This window comes from Myxocyprinus asiaticus, chromosome 10 (genome assembly GCF_019703515.2).
Source record: "Myxocyprinus asiaticus isolate MX2 ecotype Aquarium Trade chromosome 10, UBuf_Myxa_2, whole genome shotgun sequence".
Lineage (NCBI taxonomy): Eukaryota > Metazoa > Chordata > Actinopteri > Cypriniformes > Catostomidae > Myxocyprinus > Myxocyprinus asiaticus.
In genome coordinates this window covers 48,751,757-48,772,501 of record NC_059353.1, presented here as the reverse complement: position 1 = coordinate 48,772,501, position 20,745 = coordinate 48,751,757, and the positions used below count along the sequence as shown (strand labels likewise).

The 20,745-nt window shown below is 37.7% G+C and overlaps 1 protein-coding gene across 5 annotated transcripts in view; it reads right to left on the bottom strand.

Annotated features, from left to right (window-relative positions):
* The window catches only part of LOC127447540 (RNA-binding motif, single-stranded-interacting protein 1-like), a 108,503-nt gene that overhangs the window by 39,294 nt on the left and 48,464 nt on the right, over positions 1-20,745 (bottom strand). For all 5 annotated transcript variants that reach the window (XM_051709495.1, XM_051709496.1, XM_051709499.1 and 2 more), the window contains 2 exons: positions 15,958-16,016; positions 8,752-8,843 (listed from right to left, as the gene is read on the bottom strand). In XM_051709495.1, the coding sequence (XP_051565455.1) occupies positions 8,752-8,843; positions 15,958-16,016 (151 nt within the window). The remainder of the gene's footprint in view (positions 1-8,751; positions 8,844-15,957; positions 16,017-20,745) is intronic.

Below are 20,745 nucleotides of genomic sequence, written 5' to 3'. Positions count from 1 at the left end.
AAAAAAAAAAACATATATGATTTATTTTCAACATTGTACCATAAATGCTGTTGATAAATTTAACTAAACCAATATTTACTTTTCTTTTTGTACAACAGGTGTTATGGGAAATAGAAGGTGCTAATGGTCATACCCGAGTTATACACCTGTAAAGAGCCTCAAATCTTATCATTCAGGTATTTACATACACTTTATCAGTTAACGGCCGAAACACATGGGCGGCAAAAATCACTGGCCTTTCACACCTGTCTATCTGCTATTAAGAGAAACGCCCCAAAACCTACTGAGCTGCTTTGCTGTCTACTGCCTAAATAGTGCCATAACCATAATTGACCCTCTTAAGTGGCTGATTTTAAGTGGCAACACAAATAGCGCATGGGAGACTCGACACAAAATGTATTCCAATAGATTTGCTGTTAGCATGTTGCTAAGCTAATAACACAATATGGGGCAGTCACGTCGTGTCGGAATTACAGTAATTACAAGATTCTGACTTGTCAAAAGCATTCACGTCTTCACAGAACTCGTAATTACAAGCTGTAAACAGAGAATTGTATGAAAGCTCCGACTTGACCATCATGGTGTCATGTAAAATGAACCAAAATGGCAGCAGCCTCAACAGTTACAGGTAATTTACACATATTTCTTTTGATATGCCATTTCACTGTAGCCACTGTTACCTGGAGCACTTGCTTTGTTTCTTAAACGTTTTGCAAGAACATAGAGGTGAATTAATAAACTGATGGAGTGATTAAATATTTTGCTGTCGTCAATGACAAAGCTACACATGGATCCGCTGTAGCATAATCAATTATAATGATTATAATAATTATAATGATTATAATGATCAAATAATTTCTGATATCCGAGTACATGGACAGCTCAGAGTAGAATCTTCAAGTAATTACAGTTATTCGAAATGACGTGAACGCACCACTATTTTTTGCATAAAATTAATAAAACACAGTGTTATATTACGTAAAATAGTGAATTTTTTATATCATCTCCCTTTCCTCCCAATTTGGAATGCCCAATTCCCACTACTTACTAGGTCCTCGTGGTGGCACGGTTACTCACCTCAATCCAGGTGGCGGAGGACAAGTCTCAGTTGCCTCCGCTTCGGAGACCGTCAATCCGTGCATCTTATCACGTGACTCGTTGTGCATGACACCGCGGAGACTCACAGCATGTGGAGGCTCATGCTACTCTCCGCAATCCACGCACAACTTACCACACGCCCCATTGAGAGCGAGAACCACTAATCGCGACCATGAGGAGGTTATCCCATGTAACTCTACCCTCCCTAGCAACCGGGTCAATTTTGTTGCTTAGGAGACCTGGCTGGAGTCACTCAGCACGCCCTGGATTCGAACTCACGACGCCAGGGGTGATAGTCAGTGTCAATACTCGCTGAACTACCCAGGCCCTTTAAAATAGTGCATTTTAACTATTTGCTAATACTTTATTTTTCAATGATGTACAAATATATTTTGCTTCATCATTTATGTCGCAAAGCATAATGGAAATGGCTTCTCCACGCAGGAAACAAGCAATGACATAGCGTCCCTAATGCCAACACTGAGAATGCAATGCATTTCAGAACACACATCCCCAGAAATCGAGGTTGCATAGCTAAATTTGCATTGATGTACCTGCATAGAGCATGTAACTGGCCTTAAAATGCTGTCTACTTAGGTGGCTCACTAGGTTTCTGAACAAATCTTTCTATAAAAATCTCTATCTACCGCTTTCAAAGTCAGGGTCAACACATCTTTGTTGGCAGAACTGTTAAGGATAGTAATGAAGTCAAAGCATTAAAGTACATTCACAGTACAGGAATGTAAAGCACATTAAAAGAGGTTAAAGTGGAAACATGTCTCCCTGCCTCGATTCTCTTGCTAATAAACAGTCAGCATTAATATTAATAAGCTGCTGATTTGCATGCGGCTCTCGGCCACCCCATCCAAACGCTTACTGATTTCCTGCCATAGTTTCCCTTCTGTCAGCAGAAACACACACAGAGAGAGAGCGAGAGAGAGCGAGAGAGAGCGAGAGAGAGAGAGAGAGAGGTTTCCCCCAGGGACAAAACGTCCGCTACATTAATATTCATTAACATCCTACTGTGTTAAATCTCCACCCGAAAGAGACGGAGGAAAAATGAGCAGAACAAAGAGACGACAGAGGAGAGGCGGATCGGATTACTAAAGTAATATGCTGACAGAAAAATGCAGCATAGCACTATTAGTGAACAAAGGCAGAGGCCTGACTCGAAGCTGAATTACCCAGAGAAGGGCGTTCCATCACGGGCGACGAACAGAAGAGGAAACTAGGGGGTGGAGATCATAAACAGCCATCAGGGTCATTCCTGTTACACAGTACATTTTCATGCCACCCTCATACATGCCTTAATATACTAGTATCAAAATGTCAAAAGATGTCAAAATAAACCTCAAGTTGACACCCTCATGTAAGAAACATCAGCTCTTCATTTCCATAGTGTTAATATCATGCCATTGTCTAAATAATCAAGTTATAATTAATAAAGTTTAAGCGTCTAACCTTGATCAGAGCATATTTATGAAAGTCTGCTAAACCCATTTACATACAAATGCCTCCTTAAATTATAACTAGGGTTGGGTTAAAATATCGATCTTTAAATATACGATCACGATATTGATTCTTAAAATACCAAGATCGGTCTTTTACTCTATGTGCAACCCTCTTCAATGTGAGTAAATAATTTGCATATGCAATCAAATTTTGCGCTATGCGACTAAAAATGTTGGTGATCAGCCACCGGCTGGTAAATGTTCAGATTTCACTTGCCGTTAGCTGGGTTTACATCCAACAATTTTTATGCACATAAGAAATCCTGAATGGAAATGCTCGAATAAACTCTCAAAATTTGCATCAAATTTAATGTGCTAGGAGGAGGTGGATTTTCTAGAGTTTCGCATTCGTTAAAATGCACATTAAGCTGATGGAAACAGTTTATTCACAAAACGATGGCGTGTTTTGATCATTTGTGCATGTGTGATGAGTGTGCGATTGCTTGATCTGACTAGCCCAATGAAAGGTCCGATCTTTGTGCAAAGCCCTTGGCATTCGGAAGTGTTTAACCCACAGCTGGTCTTTAAAGTGGGTCCTCACAATCAATCCGCAGAGGCTGGCATCATATGGGCATTGCATCCATTTCAGAGAGTTATATAGGCTATTGCACTTATTCTATGGCATCTCCTGGCAGCATTTAATAAAATGAGGTACAATAGCTCCAATCCTGCAAATAAAACTCTTCCCGAAGCAAGGAGGTCATTCAGCTGCTCCCTCAAGATAATGCACATGACGTAGTGAATGGAAACGTGCAACGATTTGTATTTTCTTTAGTCTTATTTTTAGGAATGCGCTTTAAAAACGCTAAACATTTCGATGGAAACCCAGCTAGTGATTGAGTAGTATAGAGACGAAGAAGTGAGATGGTACCGTGTACTACAAATCAATGTAAATATAAAAGATGAAAATTATTGGTTGTAACCAGTGTTCATTTTCCATCATATTTTTGTTTTTAGTCATTTGATGAAAATGTCCTTTAAAATTAGTCAACATTTCGTCATGCCATTTTCATTCATTTTAGTCAGCTTTACTCTGACTAAAATGGCATATGTAAAAATGTATAAACATATTCTCAATTCAAACATGTATCAAACATATAAAAGACAGGCCACATACAAAATACTGTACAACTGTCCTTGTTGTGAAAACCAAAGCTCCTGAAATAATAGCACATGATGAATATACTGAAGTATTAGCTACTCCAGAAGTTAGAATTTTTCATGCATTAGAGACTTATTGATTTTTCGTGTTTAGTCAATTTAGGATATTGCATTTCATGTAGCGTCTTTTTTACGTAAACAGCGTATTCACAACGCAAGTTATGCAACACAAGTTATGCATATTATGACTGCCGCAAAACTTAGTTCAAGTTCACTTGTTCATTTGCATCGTTGTCTGTGCAGATGTAAGATGTAATATTACATGCATGTTGTGGACATAGTGATTAATCTCTACAAATAAATAGGATGAACTTTGGTGAGGTAATTAAAGGTGCTGTAAGCAATTTTTTCATGGAAAGGTATGCAAAAAATATCACACTCCTTGAAAGATATTAATGAAATAAGTGTCGTGAGATATCTCAGTCTCTCTGACAGCTCTAGACTTTGTAAACAGCAACCAAAAATGTGTCTGCGGTCAATGATGCCTTCAGCCTGTCAATCATTTAGCGCATTCTCATAGTATTGCAGTTGCAGCGAAATTTTTGAAGCTTAAAGCCATTTTTATGCCATGTTGCTTATAACAGGTGTCAGTTGAGGGCGCTATTTACTGCTGTTGCTTTTGACAGCCTCTGCTTGATATCTGTCTCAATAAAGCTCATTTGGTGTCTTTGGAGTACAGGGCGTTGGAAATAGGGGGCGTGGCTAATCCAACGGCTCATTTTGTGGAAATTCTACAACGGCTAAAATCACGTACAGCACCTTTAACCCGTTTTTAAAGCCGTTGTTCAGCGTATGTAAATATGTAAATATTTAATGTGAATATGTTTCTGCCTAAAAAACAATAGTTAATACAGTTAGTGTCGCTATACTAAATACATGGTAAGTGTTTTTAAGAATAATGATGTGTAGATTGAAAGTGTCACCATGGCATCATCATCCCATGTCTGTCTTGTGTTTCGTAGTCTGTCTTTGTGTGAGCGCAAGGTTTCGGTTGTATTCCCTGCTGTGCGCTCTTCGGTCTGTCTTGTTTCATGTCGGGAGCACGGTGTCTGGATCCTGACTTCCTGTCTGGTTCGGTTTCGGTCTATGTCGGGATCCGGACACTCGTGCTCCATGTCTGTCTGTTATTGACGTGGGTGCATCGCACTTACGTCATCTTGGCCGCATGCACTCGTGTCAATTGTTAATCTGTCTCTCGTGAACACGGGTGCGTTGCGCGCCCGGGTCGCGAGCTGTCTTCATGTTGTGCTGAGGTTCGGTCACTTCAGTCTAAGATGTCGGGTGTGTGTATGGCCGACTCTTGCACAGGTGTCCTGTCTTGTTTTTGTCGCCTGTTGCGCTTGCCTCGCGATGTACGCTCAGGTTTCGTTTGGTGTGTGAGAATGTGTGGCATCGCTTTGTTTGGTGTTGCTTCGCATTCTCTCGTCTTGTTTGTCGGTTGGCATGGGCGTATATTGCCTCATTGTCTTGGCGATGTGCGCTCATGCCATTCGGGTGTTTTGTTGTCTTGTGAGAGCACGTGGCTTTGTTTTGTTTCTGTATTGCCGCGTGTCTCTCTGTCTTACGTCATACCCCGCCTCCTTGTTTGCCCATTATTAGTTTATTAGTCACACCTGCCCTGTCTTGTTAACCTGTTAATTTCTCTCCCTATTTTAGTCTCATCATGTTTGCTGTCCAGTGCCAGTTCATCTTGTTTGCAGTCTTGTGTGCTAGTGTTTCCAGTCGGTCCCGTTTCCCCCACCTGGTTCCTGTTTCGGTCCGGTCGGTCCTGTTTTCCCCTGCCCCAGCCTAGATTACCCTTTTTTCCCCTTCAGGGTAGTTTATGTTTATTGTTCCCCCTCGTGGGAGTTTTATGTTGGATTTTTGTGTTTTATTTTTGTATTTAATAAACCTTTATTTTTCACTCTGCTTTTGGGTCCTGAGCCTTTCAATCCATGACTGAAAGGTCTTCTAAATAATGTCTGTGCCTTAATTTTGATGTTTTCTCCTGTTCATCTCGTCAATTTTGTTTAGAATGTCGGGGTCAATTAATACGGTTTCAAACTAGTTTGTTCACCGAAACATTGAGCCTGTTTACATGCACAGCAATATGCGATAACTCCCAAAAATGAGCTTATTTAAAAAAAAAAAATCAGACAAAGCAAGAAAACCATGAGATTTTCTTTTATTAGTTATTCTTTTGCTTTTGACATCAAATGGTTAAGAGGCAACATTCGACCTGTGTCGATCGGTTTATTCTCAAGGTGTTTATGACCTTATAAAGGAAAGCTGTTTAATGAGTTTACATGACCACACACGTTCTCGGCTAATTAAACATAATCGGTGTAAGAATGTGCATGTAAACACACTCATGGATATATTCACAGGGGTTTGCAACAGAAAAGGGCAGCACATAATCAGAGAGAAAGAGAGCTGACAAAATTTAGTCGCACAGATGGGAACCGTTTATTTGCAGTCTGGAGCCCTTAGAAGCATATTAATTTTTTTAAAGTTACAGAGCTCAAAAGAAACTGAATAACTGCATTTCCTTTTTTGTTCCAAAGAGGAAAGAAAGTCGTACGAGTTTGGAACAACATGAGGGTGAGTAAATGATGACAGAATTTGGGGTGAACGATCCCTTTAAAATAGATAGCGCTGTTAAGAATGACAACGTCTACAAAGCATCGTAAATTGCTGGTGTTTTATGGGGGCCGCTGTTGAAAGGTACACACTCTAGAGCAGTGAACACTGCATAAGGAATGAATCGGAAAGCAGATTAAAGTATATGGCTGCATGAGGGTGAGTAAATAGTAAGAGAATTTTAAATCTGGATGAACAAATCCCTTTAAATGTCCCATCCGGGTGTGATTTCTGTGCATGTACGTGCACGTGTGTCACCTGCTAACAGTTTACTCAACATGTAACACGTGACTTCAACTAAACAATAGCATACAATGTGTGCAATGTGTATGGCTATATTCGGAATAGCATACTACCATACTAATTTTGCAGTATGCAGCACGTATATTGTGCACACTATGAGCTTGACTTGACCTTCCATTTCCAGTGTGATAGATGTCAGTAATTAATTTTAGCATTACATTCTTGACTCATTATTTGATCAAGACATTTTTACACAAATTTGATTTAAAATGCAAAGTTTGATGCGTATAGGCCTATATCCAATGACTCTTATGAGCGCAGGGGTCACTGGGTTACTCCTGGGGCTTCCTATCTGATATACTGATGTTGAACCATCTGTTTACATCGTAACCAAGGTGAGAGAAAGACACATCCAAGGACAACACGGCAACATGTCGAGGCCACATAACGAGAGTATGAAAAATCACACAGAACGCACATGAGCGACTCCACGTCTCCTTTAGTGCACAGAGTTCATGGCTGTCAGTTCACTCTGATTTAAAAAGTGTTCATGCATATGTTTCTAAAACACCAACAGGGATAGTTCACCCAAAAATGAAAATTCTCCCATCATTTACTCACCCTCATGCCATCCCAGATGTGTATGACTTTCTTTCTTCTGCAGAACACAAACGCAGATTTTTAGAAGAATATTTCAGCTCTGTAGGTCCATACAATGCAAGTGAATGGTGGTCAGAACTTTGAAGCTCCAAAAAGCACATAAAGGCAGCATAAAAGTAATCCATATGACTCCCGGATTTAATCCATGTCTTCTGAAGTGATCCAATTGGTTTTGGGTGAGAAGAGTAACACATTTTGTTCTATACATCTTGCCGCTGCAGTCAAGATACGATCATGATCGCCAAGGAAACTGCAGATGTCTATAGTGTTAATATGTACTGTGAAAAGTAAATATATTTTAGTCTGTTCTCACCTAAAACCAATTGGATAATTTTAGAAGACATTGATTAAACATAAGCACAACTTTTATGCTGCCTTTATGTGATTTTTAGAGCTTCAAAGTTCTGGCCACCATTCACTTGCATTAAATGGACCTACAGAGCTGAAATATTCTTCTAAAAATCTTTATTTGTGTTCTGCAGTAGAAAGAAAGTCATACACATCTGGGATGGCATGAAGGTCAGTAAATTATGAGAAAATTTTCATTTTGAAATAAAAATAAAAATACAAAAACAAAACATTCTGTCATCATTTACTTACCCCTCTTTTCGTTCCAAACCCATATTACATTCTTTCTTGAAACACAAGGTGAAATATTGAAGAATATCCTGGCTGTTTTAATTAAAAGTCCAATTTAAAATAGAATAATTGTATTTATATTGAACTATTTTTATTGCTAATTCTCAGTACTGAATTAATTATATTTATATAAGCAGCATAACCTGCCTAACTTTTGGAACAGCCTTTGCTTTGGGAGTGTGTCTGATGCCTTAAAATGCTGTCTAGGTAGTCTGCTCACTAGGATTTGGAACAGAGCCACCAATTCACGTTACAGGGAACTAGGGAGTAAATGTAGACACGCCCTGACTGAGACTCTGTTTTAATAGGGCCTTAGTGTCGAGACTACAGAGAATCTGTTACCATGACAACTTCCAATTATTTACTTCCTTTTCTTTAGCTCAGGAATGTAAACTACCTTGTTACCATCTGCTACTTTGCCTCTGGACGCCACCTTCAGTGCTAGGATCAGATAACTTTCAGTTTTACACATTTTGGTTTACATCCAGGCCAGAAAAACAAGCTAAAATCTTTGTGCGTTCTACTTATTTTTCTTCTTTATACGAACACTGGTATCGCAAACATCTCAAGCTATGTCCGTGAAATAAATAAATAAATGCTACAACATAGTTATGAAATTTCTTTCTTTCTTTTGTTTACTGTCTGAATACAAAACATTTAAGGGTGTGGCTTCATCCATAAAAACATAACATACTTGTACATTCAGTCTCGTAAGCACCCGCCTCTGACATCATACACAGTCAACTGATGTCACAGTCATTCAGTTTATTGTGTCAGTGCAGGTGACCATAAGAACAGGTGTGCACTAGTGTGATCTTACCTTTGCCATTTGTGCCTGAACTCCACTGCTTTTCAGAGCGCTGACGGCTTTCTGAGCTGCAGCCGGGCTGTCATAATCCACAAAGCCATACCCTGAGAGAGAAAGAGAAAAAGTCGAGCTTAGATACACCTTAAAACACAAAGCACTGACCCTAGCAGTGTTGTAACGAGCTGCCGTAACAGGGTGACTCTCATGACAACCGTGGCAAAATAGGGCCACCAATGGGGTGCTAGGGGGTCCACAGAAAAAAAAAAAAAAAAAAACTTTTATTTTTAAGAATATCTTGGGGATGTAGTAAAATGGAAATATTTAAAGCCAATTATTTAATTTTGTCTTTATGATAAATCACAATTACTATTTTTTCTCAAACTATAAATGTGTCCCTGAAAGTAAAAATTATCTCATTATTTACTCACCCTCATGCCATCCCAGATGTATATGACTTTCTTTCTTCTGCTGAACTCAAACTAAGATTTTTTAGAAGAATATCTCAGCTCTGTAGGTCCATACAATGCAAGTGAATGATGACCAGAACTTTGAAGCTCAAAAAAGCACATAAAGGCAGCATAAAAGTAATCCGTACCACTCCAAAGGTTTAATCCATGTCTTCAGAAGTGATAGTATAGGTGCGGGTGAGAAAAAGATCAATATTTAAGTCCTTTTTTACATAAGATTTTCCTTCCTGCCCAGTAGGTGGCGATATGCACGAAGAATGCGAATCACCAAAAACAAAAGAAGAAGAATGTGGAAATGAAAGTGAAAGTGGAGATTTACAGTAAAAAAGGACTTAAATATTCATCTGTTTCTCACCCATATCTATCATATCGCTTCAGAAGACATGGATTTAACCACTGGAGTCTTATGGATTACTTTTATGCTGTCTTTATGTGCTTTTTGGAGCGTCAAAGTTCTGGCTACTATTCACTTGCATTGTATGGACCAACAAAGCGGAGATATCTTCTAAAAATCTTCATTTGTAGCAGAAGAAAGAAAGTCATAGACATCTGGGATGGCATGAGGATGTGGAAATGATGAGAGAATTTTCATTTTTGGGTGAACTATCCCTTTAAGAAGCAGATCCTTCACAAGGAAGACCATTACATTTGGGGATCCTTGGCATCAAAAAGTAAAAAAAAAAAAACCTGGTTTAGAAAATCCAAAACAAATACGGATTTTTCAATGACCGGTGGCAACACACTAAAAATATTTTAGCCTATTTTTTATTTTTATTTAAGCATTTCCATTTCATAACAATATTCCATCAAATTGATTTGTGTAATTTTTAACTAAATTAAATTAATAAAATTTATTTTCATTTTATTAAAGATTACTCAAATCAATTCAATGGAATTTTGTTAGGAAATTGAAATGCGTAAATTTAAAATAATAATGTTTTCTAAGAACTCACTAAAATAATACACATATATATGTATATATATATATATATATATATATATATATATATATATATATATACACACATACATACACACACATATATATAATATATATATTACACATACACACACACACATATATATATTTTGAGGTTGTTAATCAATGGTATATGCTTCTGTTGAAGAACTACATTTCCCATGATCCTAAAGAGAAAGATCCACCGATCAGAAAATTGCGGCGAACAAAATGCGTCAAAAGAGCTCTGCATCGACCGCTTATTCCCATGTGAATGATGTAATTGAGTCCAACTCTCAAAACACTTATATAATTGTATATATCTGAATATTTTGCTATAGAATTCAAATATACAGTTTCTAGACTTAAAATCAGCAACGATAAATCAATAGTTTTACATATTTCCATCGCTTTTAATTCAATAGCATCATTCGCAATGCTTCATGGGATTGTAGTTCATTATCTCAATAAAGGTGTTATAAGTACACAGCCTTGTCCCTTTGTCTTCTTGTCTAATTTTCAAATAATTTTTTTGCTTCAAATAAAAGTTTGTAATGTTGTGATTCACCTCAGAGCTGGTTGCTTTACATGGCTTACAGCTCATTTGTGAAGGATTTGATGGAAAGCCTATGCAAAAAATGTATAGGAAAAACACTTCCGGTACCAAGATGGCTGAAAAAGTGGGCGGGCACTGTTGCGTCCTATTCTATGGGAACGTTGGTGGTTGTGGGCTGGGCCAGTTACTGTAGTGCTGGTTTGCAGTCTAGAATGCATCTTATCTCAACCTGTTTGACTAAGTGTGTGTCAAGTCATAGATCACATAGGCCAGAGTAAGAGTAAGAGAGCAGCTCCACTATCAGTGTTTGCTTCCTCTAATGAGAACAATTAAATGGACACGAGGAAGCTGATCCCAGATAAGTGCTGTAGTTCAGCCCCTTCCTTTCACCTCGGCTGCTACATTTAATCAGTGAAAAGGTCAAACCACAAACTCAGCCAGCCTAAAACATCCTGACTAACACCCAAAATATATTTGTGATGTACAGTACAAAGAAATGCTCGTAAAACACATTCTGTTGAGGGTGTTGGTTTATGAACATCTGACGGAACTGTTGTTAATTGTTGTTAAATATCAGATAAAAAGTTCAGGTGTTTGATTTTTCTTAAAGTGAGAGAACTCTTCTATCCCAGCTGCAAGCCGTTCGTAGGTGATTTCCATAAAAGTGCAAACTCGGTGACTCTGTGGTGCTATAAAAACATTTCTGATCAAAGAAAGAGTTATGAAGTGATTCACTGAAACAGACTTAAACCAAACTTAACAACTCTAAAGGACCAGGTATTCTCAGTTTTTCTGCGTTCCATACCAGATCGCGCCCGGTCGACCACGTTGCCTTTCAAAGTATACTCTTTTGACCAGTGTTGTAGTCGAGATCAGCTCATCCGAGTCCAAGTCCTGGCCAAGACCAGAGTAGGTCAAGTCTGAGACAAGACTGTTTTTGAATGTATTAAATATATAGTTTAAACAACTATTGACTCGTTTATCAAATATATCTAATTTATTATTTGCTTAAGCTTATGCTGGTTAAACAATATTACCAGTTGAGAATAAAAATGAAATAAATGCCACATCCTAGGTTAAGTAAACACAACGGTATTACAATTATGGCATGTCAGTGTTTACAAAATGGCAGTGAAATTACAGGTGCAAAGTGCCTATTTGGCTTAGCATGGCAATACAAACTACCAGCTTATGTATCCTATTTTATTCCATTCAAGTCAAGTAAACATTTCTGTTTTACTGTATGTATTAAATATGACAGTGTTTACGCACAAAGTGAATATAAACCTTTACATTCAAGTTGTTACTCAATTGCACTACTATATTCCATTTACTGTAAGTCAAGTAAGCATTTCTGCTTGCTTTTGCCTACAAGCATTCATGTAACTAATGGCTAAAGCATTTCTTTCTTTCTAAAAGACCTAGAGGCTGTTCAGACCAATGCAGTCTCGAGACGTTTTTAAGGGTGAAAGCAACTGAAAAACAGCATGGATGGACGCAGCCCCTTATTAACATGACACAGCACCAATGGCAGTTTCTCAAAGTTATCTAAAAAAAAAAATAAGCGTTCTTTTTGTTCATTTTATGCAACAATTGGTTTATTCTCCATTTTCTGTAATATCCCAATGCCGTTTTACTGAGTGAGAAACTGCTGCAAATTATTCAGTGAAATATCAGTCCAAACAAATCGGACTGAATAGCAAATCGATTCAGACTTTTCTGCTAACCCGTTTGGCCAATTCACTGAAAAGAACCGACTCAATAGTATGATATATTTGTGGATCACTAGTTCTGATTCTACGCAGCCGACAGAAATATTCCACACGTGTCATAACCGCTGATATTGAAGCTTAATTCACTGTATATTTTTTGAAAAGGGACTCGACTAGTTACTGTAGTGCCGGTTTGCAGTCTAGAATGCATCTTATCTCAACCTGTTTGACTAAGTGCGTGTCGAGTCATAGATCACTTAGGCCAGAGTAAGAGTAAGAGAGCAGCTCCACTATCAGTGTTTGCTTCCTCTAATGCGAACAATTAAATGGACATGAGGAAGCTGATCCCAGATAAGTGCTGTAGTGGCTAATTGGCCAATTCACTGAAAAGAACCGACTCAATAGTATGATATATTTATGGATCACTAGTTCTGATTCTACGCAGCTGACAGAAATATTCCACACGCGTCATAACCGCTGATATTGAAGCTTAATTCACTGTATATTTTTTTAAAAGGGAATTGACTAGTCTCGGGGCAAGGTCCGAGTCAACACTTGTTCAAGTCAGAGTCAAAACAGTCCAATTGCGAGTCCGTGTGTCAAGAAATCTGGGGCGCGCACAGACTGTGCTGATGACGAAATTTGCATCATGTATCCTGTGCGCAGAGCGATTAGCAATGCGGACAACGGAAGAACACTGTGGCCTTAACACTGATTTTGCTAATCAGAGACACTTTTAAACCATCTCCGTCTTGGGACCTGGGTAGCTCAGTGGTAAAGACGCTGGCTACCACCCCTGGAGTTCGCTAGTTTGCTAGCTTGAATCCCAGAGCGTGCTGAGTGACTCCAGTCAGGTCTCCTAAGCAACCAAACTGGCCCATTTGCTAGGGAGGGTAGAGTCACATGGGGTAACCTCCTTGTGATCGCTATAATGTGGTTCGTTCTCGGTGGGGCGTGTGGTGAGTTGTGCGTGGTGGGTGGCGTGAAGCCTCCATATGCGCTATGTCTCCGTGGCAACGCGCTCAACAAGCCACGTGATAAGATGCGCAGGTTGACGATTTCAGACGTGGAAGCAACTGGGATTCATCCTACGCCACCCGGACTGAGGCAAATCACTACGCCACCACGAGGACTTAAAAGCACATTGTGAATTGGGCATTCCAAATTGGGAGAAAAAAATAAATAAAAATCATCTCTGTCTTTAGAGGCAGACTGATATATCGGTTTTACCGATTAATCGGTGCTGATAGTTGCTTTTTGGAACTATCGGTTATATGCAAAACTCTAAGCTGCTAGTTTTTTATTTTTTATTCCTACAGTATAACAGCAGCCTCTAACTAAAATAAAAACAAGCACTGACACCTTGTGGGGATTTGTTATATCTAAATCTTGTTTTGATTAGATAAATCAAGTAATCTAAATTGAAACGAGAGCATGCAAATAAAAATGACTATATAGAAATGTGACCCACAGCACATACATCGTGTCTCTAACTTTCTTGTGAATAATAATGTATTTTTTGTATATAAAATCCTTAATATGGTGATAATATAGGCTATAAAAGCTTAAATTGGTAAATAATTAAATACAGAGCATTCTAACTAAGCCATCTCTCTATCATTTCAAAATAAGAGTCCCAAAAAAAGTACATGTATTTCGAGCTTGTACTTAGTTAAAAGTCCTATATTTGGTTCCACAATAGACTGAATCTGGGATTTTTTTGGAATTGTAGCCTCTGACACTGTCCGTCGTAGTAAGGAAATTCTAAGAACAACTTTTAACATTTTATAAATCTATTTTAAAAACTATCCACCGATTATTCAGTTATCGTCCCATTCGACCACCTCAGTTATCAGTATAGGCAAAATCCACTGTCCGTCGACCTCTAGTCTTTATGCTCTAATATTTGGAGTTTCAACACAAGGAATATGAAACTAGTCTAATGACATGAAAACGTAATTTAGAAAAATGAATGGCCAAATAAAAAGTGCATTAAAATCAATGCAATTTAAAGATCACCAGCAAAATCATCACAAATATAGTGTGAACATTCAATATATGTTCAAATCAGTGTCACAAAATAACTTTTACATTAACTGCCCCCGGATTTGATTTCAAAGGGGTTTTTTTTTTTTTTACCTTAATGACGGCATTTTTTTCTAACCACTTAATATATAAACTGTGTCTTATCAACATATACAACAAGGACTATAATAAAATATTAAGATCTTACAAATAAAAAACAGAAGAATAAATTATGAGGGCATTTTTTTAATGTATTAACTTTTTGCCCCCACAGTTTGAATTTTGATGATATTTTGGTCATTTTTGGTGGTATTTTTGCTCCGAGCCCCCCTTAATTTCTGAACATGTTTCAAATTCACCCATTTCAATGTGTGTTGTGTGCAAATCTGAGTTAGTGACCTATAAACACACATATGTGATGTGTGAGTGTTTATATATGCATGTGTTTGTTGGATGTGTGTGTGTGTGTGTGTGTGTGTGTGTGTGTGTGTGCGCACGCCCTGCTTTGCGTCATTGTACTGCTATGCTGACGTGGGTGGATCCGGAAACAAATATCCAGTCAGTCTGTCACTGCTTCCCAAACCCCTTGCTGTTATTCCCGTCCCAGTCTGTGTTTGTTCCAGGGAAGGTCATGAACCAGAGGGAGTAGCTGGCTCTGTTCCTGGGCTTGGCACCTTAAGGGGCAAGACTGCCCTGGAGCAAGTGTCTGAGTCAGAGCTCTGTGGATTATTTATGTGATGAGTAACTTCAGCCAGGCCTAAGCAGAGCAACCATAAACCTGCTTTATGTCTTGGGTTCCTGCAGCAACCTCAACCGTGGGGTTTTAACAGATCCTGAACTGGAAAATGTTCAGCTGCAAATGCAAATGTTTTACATCTGACCGACTGATCGACCCAACCCAGGGTCAAACCGGCAAAACGCAACTTCCACTTTCACATTAATCTGCTAAACACTAGGGCTGGGTGATGTATTGAGTGTTCATGTTAAATCTGTAAAGATTTTGCTAGTGATATAAAATTATTTGGCTATTTATTTGGTTCCCACCATTTTAGACCAATGAATTTCCATTACTTTTCCAGGCATTGATAACTGGACACATATTTTGGAAAACCTGTCACCATAGAAATTTCCATGACTGGAAAACACAATTTTAAATAAATACTATTTTTATATTTGCAGGTTTTCCATGATCACAGAAACCCCATTTCTAAAGGCCGTGATTTTAGACTAGTTTTGTTTTGATAGTGTCTCCAATTTAAACTTCAGTACCTCCATTAAACATTGTTAAAATTAGTGCGATTCAATTGTGTAAAACAGGTTTAAGTGGTAATTTTAAATGAACCGATTCAAAACTCTGATACAAAGACTTATTTGTCACTCACAAATGTTTGAGAAGGAGTCTTACAGGAATATTACAATGCAACACATATTTGACCAAAACATGAAACAGCACAGATTTTAAGCCACATGAATCAGAGGAAAAACATATACAGTACATACCTTTGCATTTGTTTGTGGTTTTGTCTAAGATGGCCTTCGTTGATACGATTTTTCCATATCTGCAAAAAAGAACAAAAATGTGTTCAGAAATGTGTTTTATTTTAAAACACCACCCCCCCCCCAACACACACACACACACACACACACACACACACACAGACAGAAATGGTACTGCTCATACAAGAATTCAGGACATCATACCTAAAACATCTGAGACAGGAAGTTGCTTTAAATACAGATTTATACTACAGCAGGGAGAATTGTACATATTTCGTACAGACACACACACACACACACACACATACATACATACATACACACATATACATACGTATATACATACATACACACACACATATATATATATATATAATGTATATGTATATATATGTATATGTATATATATATATGTGTGTGTGTATATATATATATATATATATATAATGTATATGTATATATATGTATATGTATATATATGTATGTGTGTGTGTATATATATATGTGCATGTATATGTATATTTATGTATGTATGTATATATAAGAGTCCTGGTGGTTCCAAACTTATATATATATCTATCTATCTATCTATCTATCTCTATAGATATATATATATATATATATATATATATATATATAAGTTTGCTAAATGCTAAAGCAGTTTTGTAAGGAAGAATGGTCCAAAATTCCTTCTGAACGTTGTGCAGGTCTAATCCAGAAATGCTTGGTTGAGGTTATTGCTGCCAAAGGCGGATAAACAAGTTATTATATCCAAGTTATTTCCACAGCACTGTGAATGTTTAATGGGATGTGTTCAATAAAGACATAAAAGATTATAACTGTTTGTGTGGTGTTATCTTAAGCACATTGTGTTTGTCTATACTTGTGACTTAATGAAGATGAGTTCACATTTTATGACCAATTAATGCAGAAAACCAGCTAAATCCAAAGGGATCACATACTTTTTCTTGCCACTGTATACACAGTATATATATGTTTGAAAGATATATATATATATATATATTTACGAAATGATATTCGTATGTCATGTGGTGTTGTTTTCTGGTATCGGACCATTTTTAAAACACATGACTGTGGTATTGTACCTGACTCCAATACCAGTATCAGTCTCGGGACATCCCTATTCAGTATTGTCCAGCCTTAGTAGGAATTCATTTCTATATCACAGTTATTGAAAAATGCAAGATGAAAATCAAAGAACTACAACAACATTTATAAGGATGTATTTTAAAAGCCTCGAGTCTGCTTTCCTTGATCTGAACTGAAGAACTCATGCAGAACCTGTAGTGTACACCACAACCCTTTATTTGAATGAACACTAGTTTTCTTGCAACAATATTTAAACTGCTTTTGCCTACGGCTCTGCCACATCCTATGTGCATACAGGACACATGTCAGAGAATCAAGAAAAAAGAATCAACATAGACTTCCAACACAAAAACCATCTTGGACTGTTTGGTCACAAATGATCTCAAATTCAGGACAGGAATAATGCTAAAGCTAGAAATAACACTACAGAAAGAGATGAGAGAGGAAGAAAGGATGAGGGTCTTTGGAGAGAAATGTGACTGATTTATGAGGAGCTTATAAAAACTGCAGTGGAATGCTGTACTCAATCCAGCCTCTCGAGTATTTCACAGCCACCGACAGCACAATATGAAAAAAAGGGTCATTAAGCTCTTTCAATTAATAACCAAATAGCAAAGCCTTCATGAGATTTTAAATCCAATTATAGCGAATGACTCCTAAAGCCTGTGCACGTCTCTTTGGAGTCGTGGTGACCTCATGTTCTGCTTCTCCTGGGAGATGAAGGGTTTCCACCAATTGACCTTATATTAATCAGTTATGATGGCTAACTCCCTTCTGCCTTCCCTGTCACACCGCGAGTGGCTTATGAAAGCAGTATTTCAATCAAAAGCTTTGTGGGCGAAAACAACTCCGTTACAAAATCTAGTGAGGTTGTATTTCTGCCTACAGCTGACTTCTAAATGACCATTTAGACCAGACACGTTCTTGCGCTAATAAACCACGCATTGCAACAAATACAACAGAAACATTAATGTATATATAAGTCAGGCATACGAGGTATCATTTGAAAACGTAGAATGTGAACTTTTCATAGGTAACCATCACTTCTGCATTTGTGTTACTTAAAATAACAAAATAAGGCCTCAAAACATTCACATTGAAAATGAGCGCCCCCTAGAGGTAATGAGGTAGAAATATTTATTTGAAAATAAAAGTCCTTCACATAGCACATAAATGGACAAGTTATATATCAAATGAAAGCTCTCATTCGCAGGAATGCGACTGTACAGTTTATTTTATTGTCCTAATACCAAAGTTTGAAAGATTTTCAAAAGAATCACAAAGTGAAATATGATTTCTGAAAGTCATCAAATACAAACGTCTCTTTTATGTTCTGATAACTGCTGCAGTAAGCACCAAATAGCCAAAAACTTTATATCTGCTTCACCTTAGGCAGTTTGTCTGTGAGTTTACTTGGCTGAATAATCTAGTGTTATATCTTAGATATCCAGAACAATATATACGGTCACGCAGGAAAAGCATGCTAAACAAATCATCAGAAAAATATGTTATCGACTATTGATGATAACATTTTCAAATTGTAAATCATATATATTGTAAATCATTGCAAAGGGGAGGATATCAGCTTTCTAATGACACTTGGATTGAGCTTGTCCACTCAGAGGCCAAGATATTCAATGAAACAACGAGGGTGGTGCATGAACTGAAAATTAGACTGAATGTCTATGGACGAGCACATCTGCGAGGGCTAAAATGCGTTATAGTGCCACCTACATTTCAGATCTGTATATTGTGATGGAATGTGATAGAGAAGAAAATATTTTTTCTAGTGCTTGCTGCCATCTAGTGGAATAAAATAAGACTTTTCAAAGTGAGGTAAAGTGAACAGAACCAAAACTACACGTTTACAAATTTAGGATAAAAAAAAAAAATATATATAAAAAAAAACCACATCATAAGTTTCAAACGCATACAATATTATTTATGAATAATTGGAGTCTTTTTTTTTTCTTTTTTTTTTTTGTGGTTTCCGATAAAATGTGACATTTTTTTTGCAATTAGTCCACAGTATGTCAATGGTAACCTTTTAAAATTAAGAGTTTAAGGGGTTAAGAAACAGATGCTTCACAGACATTTAAATGGAGGAGATATAGATGATATTTTTTTTTTTTTTTAAATACAACACATGGGCAAAAGTATCTTAGACGGCAGCATGATTAATCTGCCTACCTTTTGTGCCAGACTTTGTGTCTGGTGCACATCTATGACACCTTAAAATGCAGCCTAAAGAGGCAGCTCACTAGATTTCGGAACAGACGGAACGCGTTATGAAAACTTGACAAGTGTCATTCATTAATCTCTGTGTCCAGAGAGAAAAACACAACAGCGTTTATGGGCGTTGTTTTGTGCACTTCAGCATCTGGTTTACCGGAAAACAGCGAGGCTATCGAGAGGAAAACTTGTTCTATTAGGCCTCCTCTCCATTAGCTTCTGCTGAAAATCTATTACAATTGAATTGCAGTGTCCTCTCCTACAGTGGAAAAGAAGCTCAAAGACTGATAGAATGTCGACGCTATGAGGAGCACGGCCCGGAGAACAATGTGACTGCTGTTTCACCTGCCATTTCAACCCCAGTCCTGATCCCATTATGGAGGCCGTCCATAGCTCAAGTTACCATCCAGCAGAAGATTATTAATCTCCACAGTCAAGAGCTGAGGGCGATGCTTCATAACCCCGTTTAAGCAAACATCACAGTCCTCTTCTCTACTGTAGCTATAAGTCTGACTCATATACATGTTGAGAGATAAACAAGAGTAGGGGTGTACGACATATGGGTACTAGTGTTACCGTGATTGCAAACATTGTTTGTTAACTGAATATAAAGAATAAAAACTGATATAATTGGAAAAAACTAAAATACTTTTTCATTAAAACTAACCCTAACCCTAACTTACCCTAACCCTGAAAAAAATCAAATAAAATGACCTCACAATCCACTTTAATTAAACATAAAAATGGCATCTAATTTGCATTTTACTGCATTATATACAGCAGGGGTCGGCAACCAATGGCGAGTAACCACTGGCACGCCAGCAACTACAAGAGAGGAGTAGACTATTTCGTTTATATAAATTCCACACATGCATTCCAATCTACATCTTGATATAATAATTCCTTATTATCATGCAACATGTTTTCATGAGCTGAATGGGAATCTAAACAAAAAGTTAAAATATGATGAGACTGCAGTATACCCAACAGACTCGTGCAAGCCATTCGCGCATCACAAGCCGGCAGCGCTTCACTTTCGATTAATCGTGCAGTAAATGCACCCGCTTTGCTTCGGTCAGACTGCACGGATGACAGCCTGTATTCCGTGTTTCATTTGTTTGTTTTTGCTTTCAGAACAACACGTCATGTAATAAGGAAAACACCACTATTAATCCTTGAGATTTCCAACCCATCATACAGGTACACCCACCTTAAACCATGGTCAAATGGGCACAGCCATTGACCAGGAAAATAAAAATTGGCACTCCATGTCAAAAAGGTTGCCGACCCCTTATATACAGTATATCAACATCACATTGCCTATCGGTCACCCTGCTCTCTAGATATCGGTAATTGAACAACTCATATCAGTCAACCACAAGTTAGAACACAGTATAAACTAACCAATCATAAGAATGCAAACCTTGCACAACAAAGAATGTTTGAAGA